This window comes from Acipenser ruthenus, chromosome 18, assembly GCF_902713425.1.
Source record: "Acipenser ruthenus chromosome 18, fAciRut3.2 maternal haplotype, whole genome shotgun sequence".
NCBI classification, from domain to species: Eukaryota; Metazoa; Chordata; class Actinopteri; order Acipenseriformes; family Acipenseridae; genus Acipenser; species Acipenser ruthenus.
Window position 1 is genome coordinate 5866434 of NC_081206.1, and position 13883 is coordinate 5880316.

A 13883-nucleotide genomic window follows, 5' to 3' on the forward strand; every position below is an offset into this window, starting at 1 on the left:
CAGGACTGACTGAAATAGACAACCCACCAGCCCAAATGTCATGTTTTCAGCACCCGGGCACTACTAAAACCCCAGCAACAATAGCAGTGACGTAAATCTGGCACAACCAACCCCATTTTCTATTCACTATGAGTCTGTTCATTACATTTCACCCCCCTTTTACTGAGTTACAATCCTTAATTTTTTCAGGAATGACTGAAATATACACGACAGATTTTTACATACAAAATATATAATAGAATAGAAATATAAACAAATATAAATAAAATAAGCAACATAAACAAATAGAAATACAATAAGCAAGATAAACAAAAATAAAGATAAATACAATAAGGCATTTTTTTAGCAGATTATTTGGGACTTTTATTTTGAAATACGCTTTCGACCCTCTCCGACTGACTTACCGGAAGTTGCCAGCAACTGTTGCTCGCTTCACACAGGTGGGGTTTTGAATGTACTCGGAAAGATCTGATAAGGCGTTTGATAGATCATTATTTAGTATCTTTGACGTCTTTATATACATTCTTTCTTGCGATTTTATTTTTAAGGGTGAACAGGCACGGCACTGTTTTTTTCTTGCTATAAAACTGCATGGTGTGTCTTGAAACGGATTACATTTATAGTGTAAACTCTTATTTATGGATTTCCATAACGCTAATTTGCCAAGGTGACCAATTACTGTCTACTTTTACAGTAGGTGATGAGAAAAACACAAAACAACCCCGTCACCATACACAATACACCCAATATAATGTGTATACCACTGTGTTAAAAAATGTACAGAGCGTGGCCAAAATATGCTTGCCTCATTATTATTGTCTCAAAACTCAGATGGTAGTCTTTGCTGGGCTGACTACTAGTGCAAATGATAAACTAGTACTTCTGCACGAGTTCTGACTTTTTAATAATTTGGCAGTGCAATCTGGTGGATATTTTTTCGTTAGTGCAACATAAAGGATCAGCTGTACCAGTGATTTTAGTTTGTCAGAATGAAAAAAAAAAAAGAAACCTGCACGGTCTATGTTGATATCAGTTACCAAAGAAAAATGAAGCGATGATCCCACAATATGTATGTTTTCCTATTGTTGGTGGTATATTATTATTTATTTATTTCTTAGCAGACGCCCTTATCCAGGGCGACTTACAATTGTTACAAGATATCACATTATACATTATTTCACATTATACAGATATCACATTATACATTATTTCACATTATTTTTTACATACAATTACCCATTTATACAGTTGGGTTTTTACTGGAGCAATCTAGGTAAAGTACCTTGCTCAAGGGTACAACAGCAGTGTCCCCCACTGGGGATTGAACCCACGACCCTCCGGTCAAGAGTCCAGAGCCCTAACCACTACTCCACACTGCTGCCCCCAGTCATTGTAGACAGGTATTCCTAAAAATTATAAATATATAATGTGGTGGTGTATGGGTTATTTTTTAATTTTCCCTTGGTATACTGACAAAAGAACAAACGAAAAAAAAACTTTCGATTACCTGTAATGTTCTCAAAAGTTCCTTGTTGTTTCGTTTCGCAGTGTACTTTTTTTTTTTTTAATACTCATTTTCACTTTGACTCAGGGAAAGCCCATTTAACTACACGTGTGATGGAATATCTCCTATATTTACGGTGTTGCAGGAATGCATGCCAAGTCACATGATCATGTAGAGATATCTATAAGTGAATCTGAGATATCGCTAAATTATCCTTTGCCTTGCCACAGGAACGTGGGGCCCCACACGGAAACCAATTCAGTTGCAGCAAAATGTACGAGCTGGGAAAAAAAAAAAAAAAAACTAACACGCACTTTAAATGTAACAACATAACACACTGTCCACTTCATAATCTGAATCTATATGATTACTTCAAGGCACCCCTGCTTCAATTGTTACAAAGTTCAGGGGCGAAAACCATAATGATGGCTTTGACATACAGATACGTCTTGTTCGAAACCCATGTTCAGAGAAGGAAACCGAAATCTTCGGACTTTCCTACCAGCAATAACTTGCGTTTCTGATTGATGCCCCACCTCCTTTCTCTGTCGCTATAGCAGTTGGTAAGTAACGTTCGTGGATGACAACAACAAAAAAGGTAACATCTCGTATTTTAATAATCCTAAAGGACTTTTTGTTGCAGGTCTGTAAATGAATAGACTGTGGTAACGGTTTTGTTTTTACGTATTGTTATTGCTGGTATATTTTATTACACGGTCAAGTCAGTAGACTAGGCAACAATACTACTAGCTAGCTACATAGTTGTTTTTAACTAAACATGGTGAGTTTGTTCAAGGACATTTTGAGCAGTCACCGGAAATATATGCTTGTATTTAAATGCGTAATTTATATAATTGAGTAGGAATCAGTCACATAAGAATGTAACTATATTGCATAAATGTTGCACTAATCCGTGCGGGTAAATACTATTTCATTTTGCGTACGGTACTGTACCGTAATTAAAAACTGCATTGTGTTTTCTTCTGTCATCCAGCTGCAGCGACACACACAAACACTCTCGGGCCATCATTCCCAATGGTGTGAGATTTCTGGAACACTAAACAACAAAACGCCGCCGCTGCTGCTGGTCCTCGTGGATAGGCAATGAGCCTGTGCCACATACAGAAGAGCTGCAGAATCCACAATGGTACACTGGCGATATGTCTGCAGGAATAACCTCGAGCGACGCTTCTGCAAACCCGAATATGCTGGATAACACGAGTTTATACGGGTACATGTCGGTGGAGCCCAGGATGAGAAGTGAGCAGGACAGACTGAGGACTTTCCACGCCTGGCCCAGCGATGCTCCTGTCTCCTCTGCTGAGCTGGCCAAGGCTGGGTTTTTCTTCCTGGGACCTGGGGATAAGGTGCAGTGCTTTTGCTGCGGTGGGATTCTTAGGCAGTGGGTCAGAGGAGACTGTCCCTGGAATGAGCACGTGAGACACTTCCCGACATGCAGCTTTATTCTCAGCAGAAACGTGGGGAATATTCCGCATGTTATCACCCAGGGCTCATCAGATTCTGTGGATGGACAACTCCTTAGCCAGCTGCAGAGAATGACGGTGGAGGAGGTCTCTGGAGGACAGCCCGTGTACCCTGAAATGGAAACCGAGCAATCTCGCGTGACAACCTTCCACACCTGGCCGCCCCACGCACCAGTACAGCCGCAGATTCTAGCGAGAGCAGGATTCTTTTACACGGGTATACTGCCTTTAGTATTCAGATATAGTCATAGTCTTGAACATACCTGTTCAAGACACATTTGAGGGGTGTATTAATTAATTAATACACGTGTCATGTGTTCATTATCATTCTATTTTATTAACTGCGATTTCAATAGGAAATGATTTGTACATACATAGTGAACACATTATAGCAATTGTTTTATTCATGCATAGTGATATTAGTTTATATCTTTACATTACCAATGCTATATCACCATTTTTATTTCATTTGTAGAAGTTTTTTTTAAACAGTTTTATGTGAACTGTATGGAATTTGAGAAGTTGAAAAAAACATAAATACATTAAAAAGTATAGCACAGATAGGAAACTTTACATGGTACAATTATAAATGAACTGACCAAAGGGCATATACTACTAAAAAGTGGTCAGTAATAATGTCCACTATTAGTCTACAATGGCATACAATTTTCAAGAGGTAAGTTTCCAGTTTAAAACAGGTTATATCTTTACAGTGAAAGGTCTATGTTATCCAAATGCACTGACTGGTTTTACTAAATCAGAATGTGTATTTAAGACTAAATAAGCAACAGATAAGCAACAATCCATCACAACAGCAGGCTTTTCAAAACAAAAGAAATGCAGCGTCATGAAGCTCTAGAAAAAACTGGACAAGGCTAGATTAGGCTTTCTCTTTTTTGTGTTTCTGTCTTAAAAAAAGAATGACCACTATTTGGATTCAACTATGTCGAATATACCATTCTAAGTAAGTTAATTCATGTCAATTGGATCACTCCTAGAACTGATGCAAATTGAAATATGTTAAATATTGTGGTTCCCTCTAGCCTAGGGGCAGATTCCATCAATGAATACAGGACTGCATTACGCTCTGCAATATTTCTCTGCTTATTAGCACTATTAAAGCAAACTTCCACACACAGGACATGTCCCAAACGTACCCCTCCTGCTGTAGCAAAAATATGAAACACTTGTGTTACCATCTGGCTCCTAATTTAAAATCTGAACACCTGCTGGCCATTGTTTTCTATATACACCAGTCTCTTTATGGGTGTTATTTTGTTATTTGGCTCCACTTGCTGTATAGTATAGTATAGTGTGGTATAGTGTAGTATAGTATAGTATAGTTTACTGCAGATGAAGCCCACAAAGTCACAGCCTCACATAACAGCAAGAGGAAATGCTGCATGTTATAGAACAAGTGGAAATGTAAAATTGGATGAAAGTTAATGGGCAAGGACCTTTATTTTATGGTAATACGTCAGCGTTTCTATTCCTCTCTCCCATCACAGGCAGCGACGTACTGTGGTTTTATAGCTGAAGAAGGCAAATGAAACATTTCCTGCATAGGCAGCATTTTTGAATTGCTGTGAAGTTTTGTGATGTTATGCCACGCATGAAATGATTTGGGACTGCAAGTCGGTTCGTGGGAACTCCAGTAGCTGTATGGGCGAATTGAAATTCTCATTAATGTGTGAAATGTGAAGTGCTGTGTGGAAATACACAAGAATGGATCCTCTGGAAGGTTTTCCTAGTCACGTGGGGTCCTTGTTAGACAGACTGCATGTACTGCAGCCGCCTTTCTGAATCATACAAACTCTGTGTTCTGTTCCAGGTCTGAGTGACAATGTGAAATGCTTCTATTGCGATGGGGGGCTCCGGAACTGGGAATCAGGAGACGATCCTTGGCAAGAGCATGCAAAATGGTTTCCACGGTAACACAACACAGATTTCTGACTTGGGCTTGAAGGCTGACCTCTTTAGAATTGAGTCTCAAATTAAAGATATAGTACCTACCTATACACCAATGTGGGGAATTTCACTTCATTTCCCCCATTGCCTCATGGAGTGGCAGCTGCTTATATCTTTGGTAATACAAGTTGATACATTTTCACATTTAAATAGGATTCCTTTTTCCATATTTATAGCATACAGCTGCTTAACTGAGATTATTATAATGTGTGTGGGGGGGTGTGGGGGGGGGGGGGGGTAATTCTGCTTATTCACTTTGTTTCCAGAAGGGAGGCTTATTCACAAAACTATATCATGGGGATTTACAAAGGAAGTCATTTCTCGAATGCTTTAAAAATATGACTGACAAGAACAGTTGTTTTATAAATGATTGCTTAGTTATTTCCATCTTTCATAGAGTTCATTAAACTCAATGTCTTTATTTTCCAGCTGCGAATTTCTTCTGCAAGCAAGAGGAAGAGATTATATCAACAATATCCAGGAGTCGTACTTCAATACCGGAGGACCAGGGGTACAGGCATTTGTTGAAGTATATGTGTCTAAAATCTGTGATTTCAAATCCTATTTTTGCATGACATTTTTTTTCATTGTTTGTTTTTCAGAGTGGCTCTCTCTCATCTGGGGCTGGAGAGATCACTTCAGGACGAGGTTAGTTTAGGGTATTACACAGACAACCTTCTTTAAAGAAAATTATCACCTCCAAAGAATTCCATAATTTGTAACTCATTTTAGAATTTAGGATTAATTGAGCTGAATGATCCAGGTCAGAATTTGGTGGAGCAGATACAAGTCCTGATTTACCATACTAACCTGGATTTTTAACACCTGGTAATTCGATGCTGGTAGAGATGTGCACAAAAGGTTGAATACCGTGGCTAAAAGAACTTGAATAAAAGTAGAATGACTACATTACATAAACAGAGCAGACCATAAACGTTCATAAAGTGCCTCAACAGGTCAACAGAAGAATCTTAAAAATAACCCGATATTTGAAATGTATCCAATACAAAGTTTCCAAGACAGATGCAATATGTTCAGTTTGTTTTCTACTTGTCAGTATTCTTGCAGCAGCAGCATTCTGGACCAGTTGCACTATTCAGATGATTTTATTAATGTTATTATTTGTTAGAATTAAACACATGTAGAATATTTAGGTTGCTATTTGATGCGCTATTGTATTCTGAATACAGACCAACGCGCACTGTGACGTTGCTGCTCACTGCTTGAGTTACGTTGTGTTTTCAGATGATCTTCTTCCGATTGGGTTCGGGTTAATTGAATTTTCAGCATCACAATGGTGTCATTCGCAAGACAACCCCAACCCTAACAGGAACAAATTTCGGGGTTCTAAAAATTTGAATTAACCCAGATGTGGTCGACCCGATTTAGACGGGGGCGTATTTCGGGTTGGGGTCCTAACATATTCACTATTTCAGCCTCACCTGGTGACCACATGTGTTAAACTAACACAGCAAACACTTGAACCCCTTTCCCTTCTCTTACAAAAAATCAAATAGGACATTTCTGCACTTCTCTATTTAGCGTTACTGTTTTGTGTGTGGAGCAGCTAGAGGTCTTGTAACCGTGCGTAAATTTCTCTTAATTTTTCAGCCTCTTGTAAGTTAACATTTATCATTAATCAAGCCTACGCTGCTTGTTTCTAAGAACTATTGGGCCCTGAAATTCTCTTCCCCTTGATTGAGATTCCCTTGTAATGCACTTTTGTAAGGACGAGCAATAAATCTGAATAGTCAGATTGACATTAGTGTGTTACTAGTTTTGATATTTATACAAATACAAAATAGGTGAGGAACTGGAAAACCTGCCTACATTTCCTTTCATTATCTACTTAATTAGAAGCATAACAGGCGTTCACTTGTCTTTGTGTTGTTTGAAGCAATTGCTTTTGAAGTTCACTACTTGGCTGCATAAGTATATCATTCATTTAAAATGGAATATCTAGGATGCATTTTAAAATTTTCTTTTTTGACAGTGTAGTTTAATCTGTGCTTCATTGCAGATCCATATTTGTAGATCAAGGAAAACTGAAATAGCTGCCCAATGACATATGCGTGTGTCCGTGTTGATTTATTGATGGTGTAATTGTGCAATGGTAAAACCCCAGATATTTCCCCATAAAAGTAATGACTGATGAAGGGGAATTTATTGGTACTTCCTGGTAGCTGGTAGTTAATAAATGGTGGGCTTATTTGCATATGCTGAAATAACGCTATTCTGATCCCATACTGTTAATGGTATGTCCATTGCACTGTTTGTTATCTGTGAGGTGTTTTTAATTGATCTAAATGGTGTTGAATCAAGTGGCACTGTCTAAATCATGAAAAGAAAGGAAACCAACATTTCTCGCAATGTGAGTCTTTTTAGTGTGTGTGTGTGTGTGTATATATATATATAGTGGCAAACCGAGGTTTGTCTTGCCACTTCCTGGACCTTTCACACTGTCTTCTTGTGTGAAATGAACACTCACTGGACCACAGATATAATTCAAAACACAGGCCGGTGCCTGTACACTTATTGTTGCTCACAAAATAAACATAACAGAAGCCTAACTCCATCAAGGAGTGCTTTCTAAACTTTTCCCCAAGTCCGAGTGATTAACCTGACAGCTAAGCCATTTACAGGTAACAGAAGACATACTTGACAAGTATTACAATACCTTTCATAACTTTTGTCTCACACAAATAAATAATAATAATAAATAATAAACTGATAGCACACTTTAGATCAATTAAAAAGACACTTATGTTTTACTAACCGCAGATTAACTGTTTGTTCAAAAAAACTGTGAACTACTTTTTTCTAGATGTGGTTGGTAATCAGGACTTGTCCCCCCTGCTGCAGTCTCCAGCGATTCAGACTGTGTTACAGATGGGGTTTGATCACAGTCTGGTGGAGAGTTTAGTTCAGACCAAGTACCTGCTCACTGGCAATCGGTATACCTCAGTGTCTGACCTAGTGTCTGATATACTGCAAGCTGAAGAAGAGGACAGGCACAGATCTGACCAGGCGAGAGGTACGAATGTAACGGAGGAGAGGTATACTGCAATGGTTCTACCGCCCCCATGCAATTATGAACAAACACCTTAAGGGATTCAATTATAATCGTGTACATAATGTTCACTAGTAAAGTTCTGTAATTTCTGTCCAAATATTATTGATTTGTATTATATTGAGTCACAGTCAGCATTATCCCAAATCAATACATATCCGACATGCTGACCTTCCGTCAATTCAAGCCCCCTTCGCTCAAGAATTGATCCTATAAATAAAAAAACACACCAAGCTTGAGCCAGAGCGCAGACACATCCCCCTCTTCAGCAAGCTTCTTGTGACGTCACCTCCGTGAATATTCTTTACAGAGACAAGCGAGAGCCCCAGACAAAGTACAAGTGCAGGAGAAGCGAGGGAAACCCAGCAATCTGAAGAGAAAGGTGAGCTAACACTGTATACATGAGCTAGGGAAGTCACTGTTCAAATGCTGCCTTTGCAGATACCTAGGGCTTGCAGTGTTCGGGTTTTATTTTCCAAATCTCTGCCTCCCTTTAAATGTTAATTAGTAGTTGTTAAGCGGTCTCTGCATCCTAATAAAGAGAAAACTACTAATTATAGACTGGGGTTAAGATTTTTCTTTCTTTGCTACAAATGAAGGAGATTTTAAATGATGGGACTTTTTCTGCTGAAAAGAAAAATCGGTCGGGACAACTTTGTGAAACGAGTGAAAATAACAAAAGCACAACGATAAACTAGGCGACTGCAAGAATGAAATGCAATTAAGATCAGCGATGAGCAATTAGGGAAATTTGTCACGTCTGTTTGAAATAAAAATTAGGCGAAACAGAATTAGGCTCAGTCAAGATATGAAGGTAAAAACAAGCGACATTGTTTTGTAATTAACAGTTTAATTGAGTTTAATTAGGAAACAGAATTGGCTCAAAATAAGTTTAAAGGGACATCATGTGATCAAAAATAAAATAAAACCCGAAAACTTCAAGTACTACGTATACAGCAGTGCTTTTAACAGTGTTTTAGACCCCCAAATCACAATGTACATGTACTACTAAATTTATTAGGTTTTTATTAAAATACCATTTCACCAAGCATTAGGTACAATGCCCGTTTGTTGCTGGTCACGTGACACTAAAAAGGATGGCTGATTGGTCAGGTGGGCAGCCCCACGAAATGGTATACACTGGCGCCTTCTGTTTCTCACTGTTGGGGAACAAAAGTTTTCAGTGTGCTTTAACTGCAGATTCCATGAGTGGGATTTTAACTGTGAACAGTTACACAGTGGCCATACAGAATATAGGAATGAACAATTCAACCATATTTCAATACAAAACTTGTAAATAAACTGTTCATAGCCACCATTGTACATATATTTTGTTAAGGATATTCTTCTCTGGATAGTGGCATGTATCTGAATAACAAATCCATGTTTGTTGTCAGCGGGGGACCGGAGCCCGGAGGAGCAGTTACGTCAGCTGCAGGAGGAGCGCACCTGCAAGGTATGCATGGACAAGGTGGTGTCCATCGTCTTCATACCCTGCGGGCACCTGGTGGTGTGCTCCGACTGCGCTGCCAGTCTGAGTAACTGCCCCATCTGCCGTGCTGTCATCAGGGGCAGCGTGCGGGCGTTTATGTCCTAACCCGAGGGCGCTGGTGAGTGACTGCTTATTTTTTCAGGAATTGGAATGAAAAAATTGGAAAACACATCACCAACACCAGTAATTTGGATAGATTCCTGCAAACGCTGGCCTTAAGTATTAGATTTTTAAATAAAAAAAAAAACAAGCTGTTTAACTCCTCTAGGGCACTGGGGTCACACGTCGAATGCATTTTTTTATTTGTTTTTGCAGAAACAAAGTGTCTTGGTATATGTGATCCGAAAAGCCTGCTGGTCACCAACAACAGAAACTTGCAAGGACGGAGGCCCATATTCCTCTTGCTTTAAAGCCAGTTTATTGTTTGCTGTGGACGGTGGTGAATTCATGTTTATATAGGGGCTAGCTTAATACAATAATGAAGGCCAGAGCCGTCCCATCCTCCCTGTCTTGGAGTCTGAGTCTCACCTCTCTGCATCAGGACTCCATCCCGATATTGCCCTACACAGTGAACTAGTATTGATTACCACTGAATGCAGCTTTCTGAGCCCCAGCGTGCACATTAGTTGTTTTTTTGGAGTTTGACATTTACAGGATTTTTCTCTTTAACAAATTGATAGTTCTGACCCTTTTAGTTTCTAAAACAACTGTCAGTCAGTCACAAAAATTACTGTAGCTGGTACACATTTCAAGAAACTAGAAAAAGTAAACATTGTATTTTATAATATTTTTATATATATATATATTGTTTTAACGTGATTTATTTTGCTTGCTTTAATAAATGCATTGCTTTTTTAACTAAAACTGCTATTGATTGTCTTAATGGTCTTCGCTTTAATATATACCATATGTATATCAATACTTCCGCAGACATTAAGAAATACACAACACTTTATTAACAGACTGTTATTTACACTTGAGAACACAAACCACAGTACTTGGCCAGGGAAGGAACAATGATACTACAGTATTCAATAAATGTAAGCATTAAAAATAAAAATCCACACAACCAGGAAGTTATATAGGAGAATTGAATGTGACACATTAAGTATGACACTGCAAAAACTGGCTTGACAAACACCTGTCTTTAGGTTGATACAAACACAGTCTACATCTAATGCTGTAATATTCTATTGTAATTCAAGTAGATTTATTCTGTATTTACTTTTTTTAAAATCAGCGAAGATAAGCACTGATTTGAACAGGCAACAGCAGCTGTTATCGAATGCGATTTTCTGCTTTATTAGGATGAGAAGCTATTGTTGAGAACTGGGCATTCTGATAATGTCTTGATTTTCTTCTGGAGGCTGTCCATGTGCTTAAGCTGAATAAGTACATTTTACTGGTGCGGTCGTCGCAGACTTCATGCTTCTAGATGATTCCGTGCATCTTCACGTAGGAGTCACACAGGATCTTGAAGGATTGAGGACATTGACTCCATAGCCGAATTCTATTAAACATGGAAGGAACGTTTGGTGCACTGTAGACTCATTTACAGCAGGAATTATCAGCCAGGGATGCATGAAAAACTCAATTCCACATCAATCCATCCAAACAAGGCAGACATTAAAAGCAAGATACATGCTCAATTAAGTGTCATTTTGTGGACAACAGAAACTTTTTAAAATGTCATTTAACTACCAATAAATGCAGTGACTGTGATTGATCTTTTATTAGTAAATTGTGAAACACAACATGACCATCAATAGTACAGTATTAGACCCAGTATGAACTACAAATCCTTTTGTTTTGCTTCAGGCAGTTAAAAGAAGATATCTGTTAAACATGAGTTTGTGGTGCTTTAATACTGAACAAATCCGCTTTTTCCTCTTCTGGTTGTAACTAGCTCCACAAATGGAAATTAGCACCCTTCCTGTTTCCAGACACTCCTAAAATCTTCCACAAAAATATTTATATATTATATACATATGAAAACACTAGAGGGCAGTAGTGAATTACAGCTGGGACAAAAAAAAAAAAACAACCTTTTGAACAAAGGGTGAAGGAAAAAAACACATTTTGATTACACACGTTTTTTCAGTTTATATCTGTAAACTCACAAATGCTTTTACTTCTGAACAGAAGAACCACTTTCACTAAGACGCACATCCCATATTGATGTGCAAATAAAACAACGTTTTTTTGCTTTAGGTTCTAATGTTTTTACACAGTGTGCAGTTTGCTTACCATATACAAGAAATAATGCAAGACAGGGGCAAGCAATCCAGAGTAGAGAACAGTAGTCCCCTTGCTGTCAAAAGACAGGAACAAATCAAACCCGCCCTCTACAAACACCAAACCTCTTTAATGATTCATTGTTGTACATCTCAACCATCGCATTTACATTTCAAGCGTCTTTATAATCGGCCTCCTGCTGTGTTGCCCGAAAATCCCCCCCGAAGATATTTAACACGGACCTCCTTCTCTCACACTATTGCATGACAATTCTGGCAAGCCAACAAAGGGAAGGAAAGTGAACCAAGAAGCTGAGGCTGGTCTCTGTCCTTCTGTGGAGATACTGAACCAACATGAATGGAATAGGGTTTCATACTACAGAGCTTGCTGGCATTATGGTTTGCAGGTCCTGAACCAAAAAAGAACCACAGGAGTGTTCAGCATATCTGTGGTTTTCCATACAGCACCGTTACTTTAGTATTGAAACTACCTGCTAATCAAAACGTGCATTCTCTTGTGTGATGTAAACATTACACTATCTTTGCTTAAACTATATTAAAAAAAATCTAGATTTGAAAGGCGCTATTTAGTTACTACACTCAGCAATCTAGTTCAACAAAGAGCATTCAGTACAGTCTACAGCATGGGGACACCTCTGACAATTGCAGCCATCACTGCTAGGTCTGACCTCTCTTAAAAGTTCCATGTTCTATACACAGCTGCCCTATCTAGAATGATCCTCCTCTTAAGTATACAGTTGGAATTACAGTATTTTCAAGGAGCGCTGTTTTATCATTGCAGTGTGTTTTTTAATTGGGAGGGAGAAAACAAAAAAATGATCACAACACTGGAATGTTTTTCAATTGTCCCTCGAGTTGTGCTCCAGTTGAGGTTGACAGCTTTTCTTCATTGTTAACTCGGCATCACCTTCATGTAAATTCACTGTTAACCCTCCTGCCAGCAACTCTGTCCTCTATTTACGTAGACCTGGGAAAAGGAGGAGACAGGTGATTTAGCACAGAAGAAAGGCCAGTGTCTATTGGTGCTGCAGGGCAGAAGAGAACTGCAATGAGCAAAAAGAAAAAAAACTCAGCACTGCAAGGAGTTCAGATAGCTCGTATCGGAGGTACAATACATGCTTTTCCTTCTGCCCTGGTAGGAGTCAGTTCCAATTTTACACCACAATGCAAACTGACAGGGTTTCAATTATTCATAAATATTTGAGAGGAAAAACTTTTCATTTCACAGGTCTACCAAACAATGTACAGCAATTAAAAACTTTTTTTTTTATTTCACCCCATTTGAACCCCCAAGCTAAGGCCTGAACCTATAAGAGTCGCTGAAGAAGTGAAATGAGGTGAACTACAGCCCGTTTTCCTCCCCAACCCACAGGAACGCAAAAGCCAAGGCATTGCTCCGATGGGTCAATGCTCCCCCTGGGCCTCCAGCCAAGATGGTCAGTTTGAGTTCCTGATCGCACGACTCACCCTGCACTCCATACAGCAGTGTTTTTCCTGGATGAGCCACTGGGGACCCACCTCAATTGCATTTCACGTTAGAAAGTTATCCCGTCTCCCCCCCCACATTCAGGGAAGCACATTCTAGGAGGACAGGGCATTATGCATATGCTCTACATAGTTTGGTGGGCCTGATCTGAACAGAAATTATAATGGAATGCAGATCAGGTTACAGAGCCATTTACTTCACATTTGTAATGGATCAGATGAAGTTTCACCAGCTATACTCTAAAATCTGTGAACGTCAGTAGAGTGGTGGTAGTACTGACTTAACACTAAAGAAGCCTGTGCAATAGCTATTGAAGTATAAGCATCTATACAGCTCATGTACTGTACAATGAAAATGAAGGGGAAAAAGATCAGGGATTCACTTTGACGAAGAAGCCACATAAATTTTGCATCATATTATTTCACCATTTTTCATACATTTTTTAATAGTAATAAAATAGCTGTAAATACAAGTTTGAAAATACACTTTTCAAACACACCGGAACCCAGTTTAATGAGAATATTTCTCTAAGTCCTTGACCTAGATACGAAAGCTACTGGAACAATCAATCTTGTGTCAATGTTAATTACATACTCATTAGAATAATTCTGCAGTAGTCTAATA

The 13883-nt window shown here is 38.8% G+C and overlaps 2 protein-coding genes across 6 annotated transcripts in view; one reads left to right on the forward strand and one right to left on the reverse strand.

Annotated features, from left to right (window-relative positions):
* Nucleotides 1-395: 395 nt before the first annotated feature.
* On the forward strand, nt 396-9636 carry LOC131696792 (baculoviral IAP repeat-containing protein 7-like). Of its 4 annotated transcripts, none has more exons than XM_058990980.1 (8): nt 396-440; nt 2499-3205; nt 4820-4919; nt 5386-5467; nt 5559-5604; nt 7781-7990; nt 8337-8408; nt 9424-9636. In XM_058990980.1, exons 2-8 carry the CDS (start codon nt 2665-2667, stop codon nt 9621-9623), a joined length of 1251 nt encoding a protein of 416 aa, XP_058846963.1. In that variant the 5' UTR covers nt 396-440; nt 2499-2664; the 3' UTR covers nt 9624-9636. The 4 variants fall into 4 exon arrangements, with proteins under 4 accessions (XP_058846963.1, XP_058846965.1, XP_058846961.1 ...); XM_058990978.1 differs by lacking the exon at nt 396-440 and adding an exon at nt 1627-2102; XM_058990979.1 differs by lacking the exon at nt 396-440 and adding an exon at nt 1627-2067.
* Nucleotides 9637-10447: 811 nt separating this feature from the next.
* LOC117421408 (sodium/potassium-transporting ATPase subunit beta-1-interacting protein 4) overlaps nt 10448-13883 on the reverse strand; it is a 40257-nt gene continuing 36821 nt past the window's right edge. For both annotated transcript variants that reach the window (XM_058990984.1, XM_058990983.1), the window contains one exon: nt 10448-12740. In XM_058990984.1, the coding sequence (XP_058846967.1) occupies nt 12727-12740 (14 nt within the window). In that variant the 3' untranslated portion in view covers nt 10448-12726. The remainder of the gene's footprint in view (nt 12741-13883) is intronic.

What these genes read in the sequence shown, in the direction of transcription:
- LOC131696792 (XM_058990980.1), top strand. Translation starts at nt 2,665, where the DNA reads ATGTCTGCAGGAATAACCTCGAGCGACGCTTCTGCAAACCCGAATATG. An exon ending in CATGCAAAATGGTTTCCACG is followed by an intron (nt 4,920 to 5,385) that starts GTAACACAACAC and finishes TTTATTTTCCAG; the next exon opens with CTGCGAATTTCTTCTGCAAG. An exon ending in TCAATACCGGAGGACCAGGG is followed by an intron (nt 5,468 to 5,558) that starts GTACAGGCATTT and finishes TTTGTTTTTCAG; the next exon opens with AGTGGCTCTCTCTCATCTGG.